General features: G+C 46.1%; 1 protein-coding gene across 1 annotated transcript in view; it reads left to right on the top strand.

Annotated features, from left to right (window-relative positions):
* Arhgap10 (Rho GTPase activating protein 10) overlaps positions 1 to 21,496 on the top strand; it is a 316,109-nt gene that overhangs the window by 148,844 nt on the left and 145,769 nt on the right. Inside the window, exons 8-10 of the mRNA XM_045131477.1 lie at positions 5,538 to 5,667; positions 11,186 to 11,292; positions 14,093 to 14,187. Coding sequence (XP_044987412.1) covers positions 5,538 to 5,667; positions 11,186 to 11,292; positions 14,093 to 14,187 — 332 coding nt within the window. The remainder of the gene's footprint in view (positions 1 to 5,537; positions 5,668 to 11,185; positions 11,293 to 14,092; positions 14,188 to 21,496) is intronic.

Here is a 21,496-nt window from a genome sequence, read left to right on the forward strand (position 1 = left end):
CACTCCACTGTCATTTCTCAGCACTGAGAGTTTCGTGTCCCCAGTGGTCATCACCATGTAAAAGGAGACACTTCCTTGACCAAAAGTGAGAGCAGCATGAATACGTGGGCATAAGCATAAGCAATTAGAGAACAGTTTGGTGGGCATAACATACCCATTTAGCCAGATAACAGTGTTAGCTTTCCCTTCAGGGCTTTATGACTTCCCCAGACATAGGCTTTTGAGTAGGTTTTCAGTACCATGCCTGAATTCCCTCCCTTGCATTGGGCCACAAATCCACTCAGAGAACAACTGGCTTCCCCCGTAACAGACATGATACCATTGTGCCAACTGGAGCATTTGGCTTGGCTTGCCAGGCATAGAGCTATGCAGAATGCACTGCTGTTAAACCACATCTTATACAAAGTGGCGCATGTGTCTTGAATGCATTTGCAGTGGCAGGAGGCCCTGGCACACCCATACCCATTCATATTCTCTCTCTCTCTCTCAAGTAAATAAATATATATTTTAATAAATTTATAGATTATGCCAGGCATGGTGGTGCACATCTTTAATCCCAGCACTTGGGGTAGAAACAGGAGGATTGCTTTGAGTTTGAGGCCACCCTGAGACCCCAACTCGAAAAACAACAACAAAAAAACCACTTCATTTTACAAGTGGATCCTGTTCACCTCAAAACTGCACCTGTCAGTAGAATATTTCATGAGATAACTCCCCCCCCAAAAAAAAAGTACTGGGCAGGTTGCAGAACTTAGTTTGTAGGAGGACCTTGAAGTGATGAGGTGATACACCCCCATGTCCTGCCTCCACCTGCTGGTCGTATAACTTGTAGGGTCAACTTTCTCTGTCCAGACACATCTGCCAAGTTCAGGGCTGACTTGGCTGAGAACCTCCAGGCAGGAAGGTGTGTGATTTGTGGTACACATAGGGCCCTGTATTCAACCACGATGAACATTGCCAACACAGCAGAGCTGTAAGCCAAGTGTGGAGGCGCGCACCAGTAATCCTTACCATTGGGAAGGGGAGACAGGAAGAACAGGAATTTTGGGCCAGCCTCAGCTACATAATAGTTTAAGGGCAACCTGGGTCACGTGGGACTGCCCCAGAAATCCCAAAGAAGTACAAAACAACAAGACTACACCAGAGCCGGCACGAGGCCATCCAAACTGAGGCCATATATAATCGCACAGGCCATCTGTCTGTGAAGCCAGCTGCACCCCAGCCTCTGGGGTGACAGTGGGACACATAAGTCCCCTGGGGCTTTGCTTGCTTATGCGTGAAGGACATTCAGGACCCACCCTCAGGAAGGAGGGGATCTGGTGAGCTCATGTCCACCAAAATACAGAGACTCGGCATGTATGGGACTGAACCACACTGAGTCAGGGCGTATTATGAGAAAAATCACATAGGCTTTGTTGTTGTTGTTTTTAAATTACTTATTTGTGAGTAGAGAGAGGCAGACACAAACATGAGACAGAGAGGGAGAGAAGATGGGCATTCCAGGGTCTCCAGCCACTGCAAACGAACTGCAAATGCATGTGCCATCTTGTGCATCTGGCTGTCTATAGGTACTGGAGAATCGAACCTGGATTGTTGGGCTTTGCAGGCAAGTGCCTTAACTGCTTAGCCATCCCTCAGCCCATTAGATAGGCTTTTATTAACAAAAAGGACTTCACAAAATGGCTTTGTTAACATACTCTTCCTCCTCCTCTTTCTTTTTTTTAAACATTTTTGATAAATTAAGAACTTAGACATTTGACACCAACATTCATTACCTATATAGAGACTGGGCAAATAACTTACTCAGTGTGGGGAATCTCTTTCTATATCTTTTGGAATCAAGGCTATCCATCAGTGACTTGCCCTAAGTCTTCAACTTTTTTTTCTAAATATTCCAGACTTCTCCATAACTATTTCTCTCTGGGTTTCATTCTGGGAGTTTGAGTCATGTGTACCTCTCATGTAGAGCTTGCATTTTCTATGTCACATGTCCCATCAGAGCTACACATTCTGGGCCTGGAGAGATGGCTTAGCAGTTAAGATGGTTGCCTGCCAGGCCTAACGACTCACCTTTGATTCCCTAGTATCCACGTAAAGCCAGATGCACAGGTTGGTATATGCATCTGGAATTTATTTGCAGTGGCTAGTGGCCCTGGCATGCCAGTTCTCTCTCTCTCTCTGTGCAAATAAATAAAATATTTTTAAAAACAAGTGCAGAGGCTGGGTGTGTTGGCGCCCTCACACCTTTGGTCCCAGCACTTGGGAGGCAGAGGTAGGAGGATCACTGTGTGCTCAAGGTCACTCTGCAAATACATAGTGAGTTCCAGGTCAGCCTGGGCTAGTGAGAGAGACCCTGTCTCGGGGTGGGAGGGGTGGGGGGAGAATACTCATTCTGCATACCTTTCCCCCTTTTCTCTCCTTGGTTCTCTCCTCCCTGTGCTGAGGATGGAACCTAGGACTTTGCACATGCTGGCCAAGTGTTCTGCCACTAAGCCAGCCCTTTGAAGTAAACTTTGCTTTTACATTTAAGTTATTTATTTACTGTATTTTTATTTGTTTATTTATTTGACAGAAAGAGGGAGGGACAGAGAATGAATGATGGGTGTGCCAGGGCCTCCAGCCGCTGCAAACAAACTCCATGTTGTGCATCTGGCTTAAGTGGGTCCTAGGGCATTGAGCCTTGAACTGGGGTCCTTAGACTTCACAGGCAAGCGCTTAACCACTTAAGCCACCTCTCCAGCCCTTATTTGCGGATTTTGTAAAAAAAGATTGTTATTTATTTATTTGAGAGTGACAGAGAAAGAGGCAGGTAGAGAGAGAATGGGCACACTAGGGCTTCCAGCCTCTGCAAACAAACTCCAGATGCGTGTGCCCCCTTATGCATCTGGCTAACATGGGTCCTGGGGAATCGAGCCTCGAACTGGGGTCCTTAGGCTTCACAGGCAAGTGCTTAACCGCTAAGCCATCTCTCCAGCCCTATTTACTGATTTTTGAGGTAGGGTCTCACTCTAGCCCAGGCTGACCTGGAATTCACTGTGGAGTCTCAGGGTGGCCTTGAACTCACACAATCCTCCTACCTCTGCCTCCCGAGTGCTGGGATTAAAGGCGTGCGCTACCACACCCGGCTTCATTCTTGCTTGTAGTTACTTTTCTGTTCCCAAATCCCAGCACCATAGAAATACATGCATCCATTCCTTACTCCCTGCTGCATCTCAGGTTTTGTTATTGATGAGTTTATGGCTTTTGATCTTAGTCCCTTGTGATTGTAGTAGAAAGAGGGAGACGTGCCGAGTATGTAATGGTCCAGGGCGCTAGAAGAAAATTCTAGTTTTTTTTTTTTTAATGTGATATATAAAATGCACCTAAATGGTAATACCACTAGCTATTTCTACCTACAAAATTACAGTTTCTATCAGTTATTTGGGATTTTACTATAGTAAAACAATATAGTAAGTATATTACTATAAACTAAGAGCCAAAATGGTAAATAGAGTAAAACACTACTTTATGATCAGTAAAAGTGAAAATCATTTAAAAGTGTAAGCAACCTATTCCATTCCGCCCTCAAATATGGTTGCCATCTTTTCTCTTGGTAAAATGATTAGATATTTTTGAGGGATTCATTCTTCATCCATTTTCTATAATTAAATAAAATGGAAAGCATCTGGCTTACATGGGTCCTGGGGAATTGAACCTGGGTCCTTTGGCTTCACAGGCAAATGCCTTAACCACTAAGCTATCCCTCCAGTCCCATAAAATAGATTTTATGTGAGTGTATGCGTGTGTTGTATGGGTGCATGTGTGTGTGCATGTCTGTGTGTTTGTGTAGGAAGCCACAGGCCCACCTTGGGTGTTCCTTAGAAACTCTGTGGTCTCACTGGCCTGGACCTTGTCAAGCAGGCTAGACTGACTGGCCAGGGATCTCCCTCCGCGCTCCTGGGATTTCTACACCTGTCACTTAAAAACCAAATTTATTTATTAGAGAGAGAATGAATGGGCACACCAGGGCCTCTAGCCACTGCAAACAAACCCCAGATGCATGTGCCACCTTGTGTATCTGGCTTACGTGGGGGCTAGAGAATGGAACCTAGATCCTTAGGCTTCGCAGGCATGTGCTTAACCGCTAAGCCATTTCTCCAGCTCCACAGCTGGCATTTTTTAGGTGGGTTGCGGAGTTTGAACTTGGGTTCTAATACTTGCAAGGCAAGCACTTCACTGACTGGGCTATCTCTAGCCCTGCTCTCCCCCTCCCTCTTAGTGTGTGTTTAAAGTAACTTTGCGGATGGCTTTTCCTTTCACAGTTTACATTAATCAGACTCCCCATCCCCCTAGGAAAAAAAATTACCATTCTACCATTTTTTTCCCCACTCTTATGACCCTTGGCAACTCTTTTTTCACTGTAGGGAAGAGAGGAGCAATTTCAATATTTTTCTATCTTGGCTCCTGCACAGTTTGACATCAGCAGGTTTTTTTTGGTATGAATGCAATTATTTTTTGAGTCTGGATGGAAGGAGTGTTCATAAACTCGCCGGTGCTGACTCATCAGCTGACAGCCCAGGGATTTTGTCACCTTGCCTTGCATAATGACTTCAGAGTGTCTGCTTAGCAGCAGCCCATGTCCCCTGGGTTTCAGAAATGTGATTTGCCTCTTTAGATATCAGAGACATTATTTGCAGAGGAGATCTCCCCCCACCTCCCAGGGAAGAAATGCCATTTTCAAGTGCACTTAGTAAGACCTGGACATGTATTTTTAGTAGTTAATAAAGAATAATTGTTTCTAGACTCTAAGGACTCAGATTGTGGCTATAACTTGGATAAAGATGATTGTTGCTTTTTTGTTTTGTTTTTAAAGGTAGGGTCTTGCTCTAACACAGGCTAACTGGGAATTCTCTATGGAGTCTTAGGGTGGCCTGGAACTCATGGCGATCCTCCTACCTCTGCCTCCTGGGTGTTGGGATTAAAGTCATGTGCTACCACACCCTGCTTCCTAATTGTTTTTTGATCTAAAGAATAATGGGAAACCTGAAAGTGGGAATTTAAATGTTGGCTCCCAGAGTTATTTCTGGTTTTAGAATTCTTCAAATATAAACAACCACTTGGCTGGTTCCCTTCGTTAAATATTTTCCCATTCAATTTTCTTGTCTGTAAGCATGGATCTCAATAAGGAGACACCCTGGAAAGATCAGGGATAATTTGAAAAAAAAAAAGTACAAAAATTTTCTATAAATTTAATTTTTAGTTTTACAGAGACATTAAAATGGATACAAAAAAAGAAGGAAAAGAAAAAAAGGGCTAGAGAGTTGGTTTAATGGTTAAGGCGCTTGTCTGCAAAGCCAAAGGACCCAGCTTCGATTCCCCAGCACTCACATAAGCCAGATGCACAAGGTGCCACATGCGTCTGGAATTTGTTTCCAGTGGCTGAAGGCCCTGGCACTCCCATTCTCTCCCTACCTCTTCCTCTCAAATAAAGAAAATAATTGTTTTTAAGACAGATTAGAACCTCTGATTTATCATTTGTGCTTTTTTTTCTGTTTTAGACACGGAACCGGTTTGAGGGAACCAGGTCCGAAGTGGAAGAACTGATGAACAAGATTAGACAGAATCCCAAGGACCACAAGCGAGCCAGTCAGTTTACCGCGGAAGGCTACCTGTATATCCAGGAGAAAAGTGAGAGGCCTCGAGACCCTGGCTGGCAATGTGAATGTGGAGACAGCTGATGGCAGAGAGCCCTTGAGCGAAAGGACAGCACAAGCCAGCGCTTCTGTGCTGCTCATGCCCAGACTAGTTGTGTTTTGAGATAAAGGTCTGACCGGGCGTGGTGGCACACACCTTTAATCCCAGCACTTGGGAGGCAGAGGTAGGAGGATCACTGTGAGTTCGAGGCCACCCTGAGACTACATAATGAATTCCAGATCAGCCTGAATTCCAGCAAGACCCTACCTCATATTGATATTGATATATATACATACATACATATATGTACACACACATGCACACATACATGGAGAGAGCAATAAGGTCTTTCTACACAGTGAGAGCTTGCCTTGAGACCCTAAGCCCCCCAGCCTCCTTGAGTTGTGGGATTATAGGTGTATACCCCCACACCCAATTCATCAGTTTTCTATTCTTTCTTTCTTTTCTGTTCCCTGACTAATAGTCTCCAACTACCCCTTAGCATTCACAGTGTGTCACTGGAAGCACTCCAGAGAGGATTTAAAGTGTGTGAGAAGGTGCCCTTTTATGAGAGACTTGCGAAGCCTTGCATCTTCGTATCTGCGAGGGGTTTCAGGAGCCCTCTGCATTGGAAGCTGCTGGCCTCTCCGTTTGTTGCTTTTCTCATGGAGCTGGGAACTGATCCACTGCCACTTTGCCTGCTCTGATCCCAAAGGCACAGTCTACATGCTTGGAGCAAACACATTCTAGCTCCCTTGCCACCCCACCCCACTCGGTCACACCACACCCCATTCCCTACTGTGCCCTACAAAGCTGAGGTTGGAAGCACGGCAGTCAGGACTGTGTGTGTGGCAGGTACGTGTATGGACACAGCCTTGCAGGGCCGCTGCCCTGGCTTCTGGCAGGGGGCTCTCTACGAAGGTGGCGGGAGCCGGCTGGTGCCAAATGTCCTCGTACGTTTCCGCTGGTTTGCAGTCTGCTGTTACATGGGCTGGAGCCCCTTAACCTGGAGCTTACTATTCCACCTCCCCACTCCCATGAGCTCCAGCACATCTCGAGTCTGTTATTCTGCAGCACTGGGGTAACAGAGGCACTTGGCCCGAGTGTTTGTATGGGTCCCGGGGATGGAACTGAACTACTTTCTTGGGCCTCCTTGGGTTCTCTCATGCGTGCCCAGGAAGTGTTCTTAACCACTGAGCCAGCTGGCCAGCCGGCCAGCCCAGGTTAGTGCTATCTTTTCCTCCTGTTCTATGCTAGGTGTTCTTTAATCTCAGTACTCATGTGCATATTTGGATGGACGGATGGACAGACGGATGGACGGACACACACACACACTCCCATCACCTCCTCACAGCTCTGTCCTGCTCATATAAAGACTAGGGTGGGGGAGGGGGAGGGAGGGGGGGAATGGGCATGCCAGGGCCTCCAGCTGCTGTAAACAAACTCCAGATGCGTGCACCACTTTGTGCATCTGGCTGTATGTGGGTCGTGGGGAATCGAACCCCAGGTTGTCAGGCTTTGCAGGCAAGTGCCTTAACTGCTGAGCCCTCTCTCCAGCCCCTTTGCCTATAATTGTGAGGTAGTGTTCTCATTAAAATGATCAGGAAGGCTACAGATGACTAGTTGGCGTTATTTGACATGGATTTTTAGTATTGTTGTCCTAGTCCATTTTTGTATTGCTATTGAAGCTGGACACTTCACAGAGAAAAGAGGTTGATTTGACTCACGATGGAGGTGGCTGGAAAGCCTTCCCTGCCTCAGCTACCCCAAGCATGACAGAAGTGAGAGGTGAACAGAAATGATGGCCTCGCTTTAAAGCAGCCTATCATCACAAGAACTTAGTCCTGGGAGAACTCTGTCAACCCGTTTTGAGGGCGATGATGCCCCGTCACCTCCTCAACTGTTACAGGCCCCCAACTTCAGTGTATTTGCGCTTGGAACTAAGCTTTTAGGACGTGAATCTTCAGGAGAAAAATCCCATGTTAACTCAGAGCCATCACCTTTTTTTCCTTTCCTTGAAGATACAACCCTGAGGGCATCCTTGTTTGGAAAACTTCACAAGAACCAAAATCACTATCTAGAAATTGTCTCATTTGAACGGCTGAGCTCTTCAAGTTTAATTCTCCAGCTGCAGAACCCAGTTGCTAGCGAGCAGAAAGGAGATTGCGGGGTCTCTTTGCTGTTTCCTCCACTGTCACGCTCCAGGGTGCTTGGGGTGTATTCCAGTGGTCATTCCACTCATGAAGTGTGGCCAGCTTACCAGGTCTCAGAGTCCCTGAAGCAGATAACTCGGGCCATATTTTGAGCTGAGGCCTGTGGCACAATAGTCGCATCTTCCCATTCAATTTGGAATGTCCTCTGTTCTCATGGAGAAGGCCAGGAAGGACTCTGATTCCCCACCTTCCCCTCCCAGCCCTCTTTTTTTTTTTTTAAGGTAGGGTCTTGCTGTAACTCAGGCTGACTTGGAATTCACTACGTACTCTTAGGATGGCCTTGAACTCACACCAATCCTTCTACCTCAACCTCTTGAGTGCTGGGATTAAAGGCATGCTATCACCTTAATCATAAATTTTCAAATCGAATTTGAAAGAAAGACATTAAAATTTAGAACAGAAATCATGGAGGCTTTAGAGATTTTTTTTTTTTTTGGTTTTTTGAGGTATGGTCTCACTCTGGCTCAGGCTGACCTGGAATTCACTATGTAGTCTCAGGGTGGCCTCGAACTCATGGTGATCCTCCTACCTCTGCCTCCTGAGTGCTGGGATTAAAGGCGTGCACCACCACACCCGGCGCTTTAGAGATTTTTTTAAAATTTCACTTTTATTTATTTGAGAGAGAAAGTGGCAGATAGAATGAGAGAGAGGGTGCACCAGGATCTCCAGCTGTTGCAAACGAACTCCAGATGCGTGCGCCACCTTGTGTATCTGGCTTATGTGGGTTCCGGGGAATCAAACCTGGATCCTTTGGCTTTGCATGCAAGTGCCTTAACCACTAATCCATCTCTCCAGCCCCATTAGAGTTCTTTGCATGATAAGCCCGAGTGGAAAATCACAGAAAACTTCAGCTCTTAATTAATTTGCTGGCTTTGCTCGAAATTGGGCTTCATGTGGGATGGGGTGGGGAGACACCAAAACCAATGGTGTCTATATTTGTCAGGCTTAGTGCTAAACACTGCATACATCATGTCTTTCACGAAACGGTTTTGGGAAGCATAAAGTCCTTACCCGCTTGTCAGCGAGGAAGGGCGGCACGAGAGGTTGTGCTGACCCCGAGACCATTCCCCTGCTGGAAGCTGAGACCAGGGTCGGCCGTGGCCGCCGGTCCACTAAGCTGCCGGGAGCCTGTGTGCAAGAGCCTGCCTTCCTGGGAAGACCTCGGTGGTTCGGGCCAGACACGCTGCAATTGGGTTTTGTCAATTCTCGGGCATTTGGTCTAAGTTTAGGTTTCTTGAAATTTACAGTCGTGCACCATCCAGTCCTTACAAACAAACTCCAGACCCATATGCCATCTTGTGTATCTGGCTTTATGTAGGAAGTAGGGAATTGAACCTAGGTCTTTTGGCTTTGCAGGCAAGTGCCTTAACTGCTAAGTCATCTCTCCAGCCTATTATTGCTTTTTTTTTTTTTTTTTAAGTCTTCTAAGGAAATTTGTCATCCTCTTTTGAGCCCTACCATTGATTCAAGATGATTGGACTTGAATTTTTTTTTTTTTTTTTGTGGTGCTAGGGATTGAACTTGGGCCTTTGCACATGTTACAGATCTGTGCTTCCAGGCCTTATGAATTGATGCGTGCGTGCAAATGTGTGTGTGCAGGTGGATGCATCCGTTAGTGTAGGCCGCAGGGAGGTGTCAGGTGGCTTGTGTTTTACCCTTCCACTCACTCCCTAAGTCAGTCTGTTGCTGAACCTTGAGCTTTTTGGTTAGACTGGCAGACCAGGTAGCTCCAGCAATCTTGTCTCCAACCGCTTCAGTGCTGGGGTGATGGGTGTGTGCTAACACTTCTCTCTCTCTCTCTCTCTCTCTCTCTCTCTCTCACACACACACACACACACACACACACACACACACACACACACACACTTTTTTTTTTTTTTGGGAGGTAGGGTTTCACTCTAGGCCAGACTGACATGAAATCCACTATGTAGTCTCAGGGTGGCCTCTAACTCAGGGTGATCCTCCTACCTTAGCCTCCTGAGTGCTGGGATTAAAGGTGTGCGCCACCACGCCCGGCACTTCTGGGGATCGAGCTTGGGTCCTCAAGGTATTCCTCACTAAGCTGCCTCCCCAGCCCTGGGGTTACGGTAGTACTGGCACATGAAATTCCAGGTGCTTGGCATCTCTGGTATGGGCCGTTGTCCTGGGCAAGTGCAGAATGGGGGGGATCGCTAACTCATTAACGAGTGTGAAAAGGGACTCAGGTTATCCTGGTACCTAGGAGTATCTCCTTCCCCACCCCCCCACCCCAACTAGATGCTTTTTCTCAATGCTGTGACTTTGCAATTCTATCACTTTTAGAGGCAAGGACTTAGTTCAAAACAGTGAAGACATATTTCATGGAACTTTTGAAGCATCTGTGAGCCCCCTTTTTTTATTTTTATTTGGATTTTTTTGGGGTAGGGTCTCATTCTGGCCCAGGCTGATCTGGAATTCACTCTGTAGTCTCAGGGTGGCCTTGAATTCATAGCGATCCTCCTACCTCTGCCTCCCGATACCTCTGCCTCCTGAGTGCTGGGATTAAAGGCATGCGCCACCACACCCAGCTTCTGTGAGCCTTAAAAAAATTTTTTTTTGTTTATTTTTATTTATTTATTTGAGAGCAACAGAGAGAGAAAGAGGCCGATAGAGAGAATGGGCATGCCAGGGCCTCCAGCCACTGCAAACAAATTCCAGACACGTGCACCCCCTTGTGCATGTGGCTAACGTGGGTCCTGGGGAATCGAGCCTCGAACCAGGGTTCTCAGGGTTCACAGGCAAGCGCTTAACCACTAAGTCATCTCTCCAGCCCTGTGAGCCTTTTTAAAATAAAATATTTTTAGTTATTTTTTTTGGGGGGGAGAGGCAGGCAGAGTTTGGGCGCATTGGGCCTCCCACATCTGCCAGTGAACTCGAGACACGTGCACCACTTTGTGCATCTTGGCTGTACGTGGCTGCTGAGACTTGAACCTGGGCCCTCAAATAAGTGTCTTTAGCTGCTGAGGCATCTCTCCAGTCCCTCTCCCACCCATGAGCTTTTAATAACTTCAAGCTGAGTACCCCCAACTAACCTTCTCCCTCCGTAGGGGAATATTTCACGTAGGAGGAAATTGTATGCAACACACACATGGATTTAAATTATCCGTGTTGTCTTACACTCCGGTCTCCCCCGGTTTCCCCCAGTTTCTCCTTGTTAGCATCATAGTTCTTCCGCATTTTTCTGTACCAGCCACTGCCTCTGGGATTTGTCCATGCAGCAATGTGATTGCGGTGTGTCTGTCTCCTTACACGAAGAAATATGAAACTCTGTTTTGTTGAAGGGCCTGCTCCATTTGGGTCCAGTTGGGTCAAACACTACTGCATGTATCGGAAAGCAGCCAAGAAGTTCAACATGATCCCGTTTGAGCACAGATCTGGAGGGAAACTCGTAAGTATTTGATTTTACTTTCTCTCTATATATATCTTATGATGGAGAGAATTGGTGCACCCTGGGCTTCTAGCCACTGCCATTGAACTCCAGATGCATGTGCCACCTTGTATATATGAGCGACATTGTTCATTTGGCTTCTGTGGGATTTGGGGAGTTGAACAGGGGTCCTTAGGCTTAGCAGACAAGCGCCTAAACTGCTAAGCCACCTTTCTCCAGCCCACTTTTTTTTTTTTTCCCCGAGATAGAGTTTCACTCTAGCTCAGGCTGACCTGGAATGCACTATGTAGTCTCAGGGTGGTATCGAACTCACGGCGATCATCCTACCTCTGCTTCCCAAGTGCTGGGATTAAAGGCATGCACCACCACACCCAGCTCAGCCCGACTTTTTATACTTTATATAAGTACTTACTGGGTGGGGGGGGGGATAATTTTAATAGCTTATATTGCCTTTGGGTAAATTTATTTTTACGATTAAATGTCTTTGTTTTTGTTTCTAAATTGCGTCCATGGATCTTTAGTCAGATATTTTTTTTCTTTATCTTTACTTGGTCAAACAGCAACACATAAACTGCAGAATGCAGCACACATTTTACACAGACCTTAGACCCATGCACACTGGAAACAGAAGACATGATGATACTGAGCTACAGCTCTTCTGTCATGTTTAGTCGAGAGAGAGGGAGGAAATGTGTCAGATGTGTCTGATCTGAGCAGTGTTTAGAGACCATCACTTGCTGCCATCTTGAGTCTCCACCTTTACAGTTGCCCAGCATTCAGGTGCCTAGGTAGCTTCTTATGTTTGCAACCTGTTGTTCTAGACCATAGCATAAAAACTCATCTTTATTTTCTTAGAAGCATTTAATGCACATTCAAATACCAAGGACCTGAGCTCATGCATGATGATGATGCTTGATGCACAAAAGGAATCCCATAAGTCAGTGTTCTTCAAAATCATACCTAAAACATAAAGGTTTTCATTTCTTTTACATTCTTTTGGTTCATTTTTATTTATTTATTTGAGATTGACAGAGAGAGAAAGAGGCAGATAGAGAGAGACAATGGGCATGCCAGGGCCTCCAGCCACTGCAAACTCCAACCGCGTGTACCCCCTTGTGCATCTGACTAACATGGGCCCTGGGGAATTGAGCCTTGAACCGGCGTCTTTAGGCTTCATAGGCAAATGCTTAACCGCTAAGCTGTCTCTCCAGCCCAATATTTTTATTTTCAAGCACAGAGAAATAGAGGTGAGACAGAGAATGGGCATGTCAAGGCCTGTAGACACTGTGAAGGGACTCCAGGTGCATGTGCCACTTTGTGCATCTGGCTTTTGTGAGTACTGAAGAATTGAACTCAGGTCATTAGACTTTACAGGCAAGTGCCTTATCTGCTGAGTCGTCTCTTCATCCCCAAAGCACACGTTTCTGCAATGATGCAATGCGCATGGAACAGCAGAGTCATGGAGGGGATGGCTGTGACTTCAGCTCTGAGCCGCAGAGTGCCATCTGAAGGAACTCACACCCTTAGTTATTCCTTCTTAGTGACTGAGTGATTTCTATTTCAGGCTGCAAATGATGAAAGAATTTAGTTGTGATATTTTGAATATTTGACTGCTTAGCAAAATAAAAAAATCCCAGTTTAGAAAATAGTCAGTGTTTCAAAAGTGTGTACTCTGGGCTGGAGAGATGGCTCCATGGTTAAGGCACTTGCTTGCAAAGCCTAATGGCCTCGGTTTAATTTCCCGTACCCATGTAAATCCAGATGCACGGAGTGGTGCATGCATCTGGAGTTTGTTGGCAGAGGTGGTAGGGCCTCGCACGCCCATCCTTCCTCCCTTCCCTCTCGAACGAATGAACAAGTACTTGGATTGCTTAACGTGGTTCTTTGGTAAGCACCGATATTTGTTATTTATTTGTGTGCAGGGCAGAGGGCAACCTCCGGGTGTCTGTGTATGCCCCATTGCTTTATGTGAGTGATTGGAGGCTAGAATTTGGGTTGGCAGGATTTGCAAGCAAATGCCCTTAATCTCGGAACCATCTTCCAACTCCTCTGTCCTCTTTTTGATCTTGTCAGAAAGGATTGGCATAGTGAGACAAGACAGTGTTTCAGTACAGGAGAAAGTCATAAAAGATTGAGGCTCATTCACTTAGAGAAAAGGAACTCTGCCTGGGGTGAGGGGTGCAGTGTTCTTTGACACCGTTCCCGATCTCAGCCCCGTACTGTGCTCTGAGGTTGGTCCATCTTATGAAGGTGAAATTTTTAGAGATCAGTGGTGGTGATTATGCCGATTATGACATACTGTGTAATATAATGCAAAATTTGAACAAATTCTGACTTTACAGAAGGGGACTTTAACAGAGTAGGAATTATTCTAGCACCTGGAAACTGAGTTAAGATACCTTGTAAACAATATTGGTGAAGTCTGGTTTAATGTTGCTGTATATCAGAGCAAGATCTACGGACCTTCAGAAGCAGGAGAGTGGGCTGGAGGGATGGAGCAGCGGTTAAGGCACTTGCCTGCAAAGCCTAATGACGTCGGTTTGATTCCCCAATACCCATGTAAAGTCAGATGCACGAAGCAGTGCATGCACCTGGTGTTTGCATGCAGCAGCTGGGAGGCCCTGGTATTCATTCTCATTCTTTGCTCATTCTCTCTTGCCTTGCAAATAAGTATTAAAAAAAGAAAAACAGAGTGACAAAAGTGTTCAATTATGAGTAGTGTTTAACCATAGTTGCCCAGGGCTGAGGGCTCAGGGTGTGGTGCTGATACCAGCTTTGAGAGTATTGTGTTTATTTGCAGGGGGATGGAGAGGCATTCTTTTTGAAAGAATGCACCAAGAGGCACACTGACTCCATCGACAGAAGGTTTTGTTTTGACATTGAAGCTGCTGACCGGTAAGTTGGTGGGATTATGGACACGCCAAAAGAATCACTTTATGATTTTTTAAAAAAATTTAAAAAATTTTTATTTATTTGAGAGTGATAGAGAGAGAAAAGGCAGAGAGAGATAGAGAAGAGAATGGGTGCGCCAGGGCCTCCAGCCACTGCAAACAAACTTCAGACGCGTGCGCCCCCTTGTGCATCTGGCTAACGTGGGTCCTGGGGAATTGAACCTCGAACTGGGGTCCTTAGGCTTCACAGGCAAGCGCTTAACTGCTAAGCCATCTCTCCAGCCCACACCTGATAATTTTTAAAAATACAATAGCACCATTGGAGCAGAGAGCTGTATGACATGGCTCAAGGGCCTGAATTTTAAGTTTTCAAGCTTAATCCAGTAAATGGTGTGCAAGATAGAGTTCTACTGCTTAATACCCCCTCTGAGAGGGTAGACAGGTATAAAGATGGCCAGAGTGAGAAGGGCAAGTTTCTGTGGCGGCAATGGGCGTGGAGGCCGAGGCCGAGGGATCGGTGAGGGGCTTTTTAGAGGGGACCCGGATGCTGCGTTGGTACAGGGGAGAGAGAGCGGTTTCTGCTGACTAGATGGTGCCATTTGCTAACACGGGAACGGAGGAAGAACTGAGGTGTGTGGCGCGGTGCTGCTGCTCCCTGGGGTCCCTGAAGTGGCACACTGCCTGACGGTGACAGAGGGGCATGCGCCCGCTGCCCCTGACTCTGGCCCTCCCTGGCTCACAGGAACACAAACTGCTTTTTTGAGCTATATTGCTCTTTAAACATTAGAATTCCTATGGCCTTCAGTTCTTTTTGAATCTATCCAGTCTCATGGTTTCACCCTCAAACTTTCTGTATTGTCTTTATTTTCTTAAAGCTTTCTGTGTTTGGAACTGCCTTTCGAATCTCTGGCTCCTGATGGGTAACACATGGTCCTCCTTAGGTGATTTTTTTTTTTGGGGGGCATGTCATTATCACCATGGATGACTCTCTTCTTGAGTTCCTCTTCTGTTTTGTTTTTGTAAATATTTGAGAGACAAAGAGAAAGAGAGAGAGAATGAGAATGGGCCTACCAGGCATCCTGTCACTGCAAACGAACTCCAGATGCACGTGCCACTTTGTGCATCTGGCTTTACGTGGGTCCTGGGGAATCGAACCTGGTTGCTAGGGTTTGCAGGCAGGTGCCTTAACCACTGAGCCATCTCTCCAGCCCATGTTCCCTCTTCCTCTGTGCTCTTGTCCTTTGCTGACCTCAGCCGTCGTGCTGTTCCTTCCCATCCCTCGTGACGGGGGAGGGTGAGCCTTCTTCCTTCTCTGGCTTCCATTGCCCGCCTTTCTCTTCCCGGTACCCACTTCTCTCCTGCCCGCGCCTGCGCTCATATTAAATGCCCCCAGATCTGTAGTGAAGACCAGATTCAGGTGCTCCTACCATGCCTTCCATTTCCTTCCCTGACTTTGCAGTTGCATAGCCAGTCACGGTTAACCTTGGGCTTGCCTTCAGAAACACCCTAGAAGCTGGTATTTCATCCGTCTTAACAAAAACATTACCAGCACCATCACTGAGCCCTTCCCCTTTGCCTACTGCCCATTTCTTTTCCCCTGCAAAGACAGCTGTTTCAGAAAGCGGTCATGTGTCGACCGTCTCAATGCTCTTTCTCCTCTTCTGTCACTTAGGTACCCGCCTCTCCGCTGTAGTTCTCTCGGGCTCTGTGTCACGGTGGTGCCCAGCGCTCGCTCTTGCTCTCCTGCGCAATACAGTTGCTTCAAGGCCACCTCGCTGGCCTTTTCAGCTTACTGACATTCCTCCTCCGGTTCCTTGATTCCCAGGCGCTCCTGGTGGCGTCCTCGAGGGATCAGCCCTCACTTCTCGTCTCTTGTTCTGCATTCCCTTAGGAACTCGCCCAATTTGTACTTGGAAGTGCCTTAGATACGTTGGTAACATTAATTATCCCTTCCCCAAACTCCAGGCTCTTCTACCTGGCTCCCTCTTTTGTGTTGCTTACAGCATAGTGCATAGGCAGTGCATGCAAGGTTTTTTGAGGTAGGGTCTCACTCTAGCTCAGGCTGACCTGGCATTCACTCTGTAGTCTCAGGGTGGCCTTGAACTCATGGCAATCCACCTACCTCTGCCTCTTGAGTGCTGGGATTAAAGGTGTGCACCACTACGCCTAGCTCTGAAAATATTTTTAAAAAATATTTTTATTTATGAGGGAAAGAGAAGTGGGGGGAGGAGAAAAGCAGGGAGGGAGAGAATAGGTGTGTCAGGGCCTCTAACCACTGCAAACAAACTCCAGGCACATCCACCACCATGTGCCTCTTGCTTACGTGGATACTGGGGAATTGAATTTGGATTCTTAGGCTTTACAGGCAAGTGCCTTAACTGCTAAGCCATCTCCCCAGTCTAGAGTATTTTTTTCTGTTGTTGTTCATTTTTTATTTATTTGAGAGCGACAGACACAGAGAGAAAGACAGATAGAGGGTGAGAGAGAGAACGGGTGCGCCAGGGCCTCCAGCCACTGCAAATGAACTCCAGATGCATGCGCCCCCTTGTGTATCTGGCTAACGTGGGACCTGGGGAACCGAGCCTCGAACCGGGGTCCTTAGGCTTCACAGACAAGCGCTTAACTGCTAAGCCATCTCTCCAGCCCCAGTATATTTTTAAGATTAAAAAAATACATATACATATGTGTATATAGATATATAGAGAGATGTAGAGATAGATATGTGTGTGTATATATGTATGTGTATTGTGTACACACACTCTCTCTCTCTGTTTCTCCCCTGTGCTTTCAACCTAGGGCTTCATGCATACTAGACAAGTCTTGTACCATTGAGTTATATTCTCTCAGGTCTTCCCTCCCCAATTTTTTAAAGGGGAAAGTAGATGGCATTTCATATAAATATATGCATTCAATCTTATATGATACCAATATACAGTATTTTTAATAAAGTAAGACACACCTATTTTAAGCATTCCTGTTCTCTAAAACTCTGGTTAACCTTGGACATTATTGATAATCCTCACATATTTTCTTGATTTTTCAGAAGGAAGCTAATATATGTGTGTGTGTAAACACACACACACGCACACACACACACACACACACACACACACACATATATATTATATAATATATATATTATAATGTTGTGTTTGATTCGTTTCTTCATTTCTCAGCAGGGCAACATTTATGGTGTGTGCTATTATGAGTGGTTTGGGGGGGGTGGTCAGGGTTCTCCCCTCACTGTTGCTCGTTTGTGAAGTGAAAACTAGTGGGCGGGTGCTGAGGGCGCCACCCCGAGGCTTCTATAGCTGCGGTGCTCTGCGGGCCTTGACTGTAGGTCTGAGTGTCGTCTGCTCTGTCTGCTCTCTTCACCTGGCTCCTGGCCCAGCGGAGAAGTCGGAATTACAGGCAGTTTCTTCCTCCTCCGTTAGCTCGTGCACCCCACAGGAGTAGGTGCTGCTTTACTTAGCATCACATGGCTCTGCGATACCAAACGAAGAGCTCTATAGGTGGTGGGCAGCCACCAGATTTGGGCTGGATTCAAAGAAATTGAATTGTTGCTCAGAAGCGACAGGACTGGGATTGGACTCCATCAAGCACCTGTCAGTCTTCTCTCCACCACTGCACTGCCGCCGCGCGAGCCCCAGAGTCTGAATTCTGCTGAAAGGAGAACGCATCCCGCCCGGGTCGGGGTGTGTGGGCGGTGTGAATGGGCATCTCGAGGGGTTGGTGCGAAATCCTGCTGGGATCCGATGAATAGCAATTTCACCGTTGATTGCTACATTTAATATACATGAAATTTGCTTCCTTTGTGAGGATCTATTTTTGCTACTTTGTATTTCTTATGTCAAGAGTAGCAAGGTAGCATGTGTCGGTAGGAGTTACTTGGTGAGCCCCCGGGGTTGCCACTGTTCTATGCACATACAGATCAAGAGATTCATTTAGGCCGGGCGTGGTGGCACACGCCTTTAATCCCACCACTCGGGAGGCAGAGGTAGGATTGCCATGAGTTCCAGGCCACCCTGAGCCTCCATAGTGAATTCCAGGTCAGCCTGAGCTAGAGTGAGACCCTATCTCAAATAAACAAACAAACAAACAAACAAACAAAAAAAGAATCATTTAGTTGTGGCATTCAGTTCAGGTCTGGTTTGGTTTCAGTGCATCACAGAAAGTCCACATGGCGTGCACAGTGGTAAGGGTGATCTGTGTGTTCTTGGGTGGTTAAGCTAGGGGCAGAGAGGATGTAAGCATGTTAACGTCATACCTTGCTTTCTCCTGGGCTTGGTTCCTTTGCTCAGGTAGCCTGGGTTCACAGTGCTCTGTTGGACACTTCCCACAGGTGACACGCTCTGCATCTGCTCACACGCGGTCCTGCGTGGAGTCACCTGGCTCCAGATAGCTCCCAGAGAGGTGTTAGCACCCTTAGCTGAGAACTTGGCTACTTTTGTCCCAGTACCCGCGTGCTGCTCCAGTGCCTAGGCAGTCTGCTCTTGAGAGCAAAGGGGGTCATGACTGATGGGGGTTCAGCCGGAGATCATCTGTCCCCTTCTCATCAGTTGCACCAGGGGTTTGTGCTTTAACTAAGGCTACTTTGAATATTTTCTTAGCTAGGGGGAAGCATTAAGAACAAGGGAGAAGATGGCATCAAAAAAGTAAAAAGAGCCGGGTGTGGTGACACACACCTTTAATCCCAGCACTCAGGAAGCAGAGGTAGGAGGATTAACATGAGTTTGAGGCCACCCTGAGACTATAGAGTGAATTTCACGTCATCCTGAGCTAGAGTGAGACCTTACCTCGAAAAACAAAAACAAACAAGTAAAAAGAGGGCTGGAGAGATGGTTTAGCCATTTAAGGGCTTGCCTGCAAAGTGAAATGACTCAGGTTCGCTTTCCTAGTATCAAAGTAAAGCCAGATGCTCAAAGTAGCACATGACTCTGGAATTCGTTTGCAGTGGCTAGAGGCCCTGGCATGCCTCTTTTGTACTCCTCTTCTCTCTTGCAAATAAATACATAATTTTTTTTTTAAAGCAGGGCTAGAGAGATGGCTTAGCAGTTAAGGTGTTTTCTTGCAAAGCCAAAGGACCCAGGTTTGATCCCCCAGGACCCACGTTAGCTGGCTGTACAAGGGGGCACAGGCATCTGGAGTTCATCTGCAGTGGCTGGAGGCCCTGGCATGCCCATTCTCTCTCTCTCTCTCTCTCTCTCTCTCTCTCTCTCTCTCTCTCTCTCTCCCTTCCTCCCTCTTTCTCTGTCAAGTAAACAAATAAATAAAATTTAAAAAAGAGTGAAAAGATAACATATAGAATAGGAGGAAATACTTGAAAATCATGTCTGATAATGATCTTATTTCCAGAAAACACAGCAGTTGGACATTTCTTCTTGGAAAAGCTACATGTAGCAAATTAGCACATGAAAAATGTTTAACATGATCAGTTATTAGGGAAATGCAGACGAGAAACCACGGTGAGATGCTACTTCATACCTGCTAGGATGTCTGTGGAAGTCGAGTGAAGATGAAAGTGGGGGGCTGTGGAACCTCTGGAGCCCTCATCAGAGTGAAGCGGCATTGGAAAAATGTTTGACAGTTTTACGTTAATTACTTTATTTACATAAATTGCCTCATAATGTTGAGTCCTTTTCATATCTGTGTATTCTGTACTATTCTTGTTTCATGGTTAGTGTAGATTTTTCTTGTTTTTTTTTTTTTTTTTTTTTCTTAATGAGTCTAAACATTTTTCAATTTTTAAGTTTTTAGAGAACTCATCCATTTTACAATTCATTGGATCCCTTTTCTCTTTTCTTTCTCTTCTATTTTATTTTTCTTTGGTTTTTTTTTTTTTTTTTGAGGTAGGGTCTCACTCTAGCCCAGGCTGACCTAGAATTCACTATGTAGTCTCAGGGTGGCCTCGAACTCATGGCGATCCTCCTACCTCTGCCTCCCGAGTGCTGGGATTAAAGGCGTGCGCCACCACACTGGGCTGTTAGCTCCTTTTTCTATTTCTATTTTCTTTTAAGTTTTATTTTGCATTTTTCTCTTGTTATGTTTGAAAGATTGCTTTTTTTATACCTTTTGTCTATGTCATCTGTCTATCTGAATCTTCTCTCTATCAACCATCCATCATCTATCTTACTTTTGTGGTACTGGAGTTGAATTTACAGATCTTTCACATGCTAGGTTAGTGCTTTATCACTGAGCTATATCCACAGACAAAAATTTTTTTTTTTAAATTCATTTGAGAGAGACAAAGAGAAAGAGGCACATAGAGAAAAGAGAGAGAATGGGCATGCCAGTGCCTCCAGCTGCTGCAAATGAACTCTAGACATATGCACCACCTTGTGCATCTGGCTTATATGGGTCCTTTGGCTTTACAGGCAAATGCCTTAATCACTAAGCTATCTCTCTAGCCCCCACAGACAAATTCTTACTTTGTGTGTACTCTGGACATGTTCATGCACATTCATTCAAGTGTGTGTGTGTGAGGGAGAGGAAGGGAGGAAGGGAAAAGGGGATTGGAGGCCAGAGGACAACCTCAGATGTTATTCCTCAGCAACTCTGCCCATCTCTTTTTGAGGCAAGATTCTTTCATTGGCTTGCAGCTCACCAGATAAGCTAGACTGGCTAACCAGGAACACCAGGGATCTTCTTGCCTCTGCCTATCCTGTGTTCAAATTACAAGTACACTGCCTTGTCAAACAGCTTACGTGGGTACCGTGGAGTGAACTCGGGTCCCCATGCTTGCAAGGCAAACATTTTTGAGATTGTACATTGATATGGTTCCCAGGATGGTCTGGAACTATCTTTGTAGCGCAAGTATACCTTGAACTTACGACGCCTATGCTCAGTGTCCTACATAGCTGGTCTTACAGGCCATCACTGTCAGCCTCAGGTATTGTAATGGGAATCTTGGGGTTCCTCACCAATAACAGCAATAAATTAGAGGTCTCCCCGATCCTTGTCTTAACAATTTAAAGAATTAAAATCCACAGACCAGATGGTGAGGTTTAGAGAGACTTTATTAGGTGAAGAAAAGGAAATGCATTGAACTCTGTCCTGTGGACGGTGGTAGAGGTCATGTGGGAGCAGGGTCCTCTCCTCCCCCACCCCAGCAGAGATTTGAAGAGGTGTCTGTGAACCCATGCCCATAGCATTAACTCCAGTAACCAAATGTGGGAACTAGTACCCGAGTGTCCGGACGTGTGAGCCGATGAACACGTTGTCGTACTTACTCAACTTGAAAAAGGCAGAAAATTCTGACACATTCACCAACCTGGATGAACTTGAATGAATGAATAATTCTGCTGAGTGAAACA

The sequence above is a fragment of the Jaculus jaculus genome, chromosome 12 (assembly GCF_020740685.1).
Source record: "Jaculus jaculus isolate mJacJac1 chromosome 12, mJacJac1.mat.Y.cur, whole genome shotgun sequence".
Lineage (NCBI taxonomy): Eukaryota > Metazoa > Chordata > Mammalia > Rodentia > Dipodidae > Jaculus > Jaculus jaculus.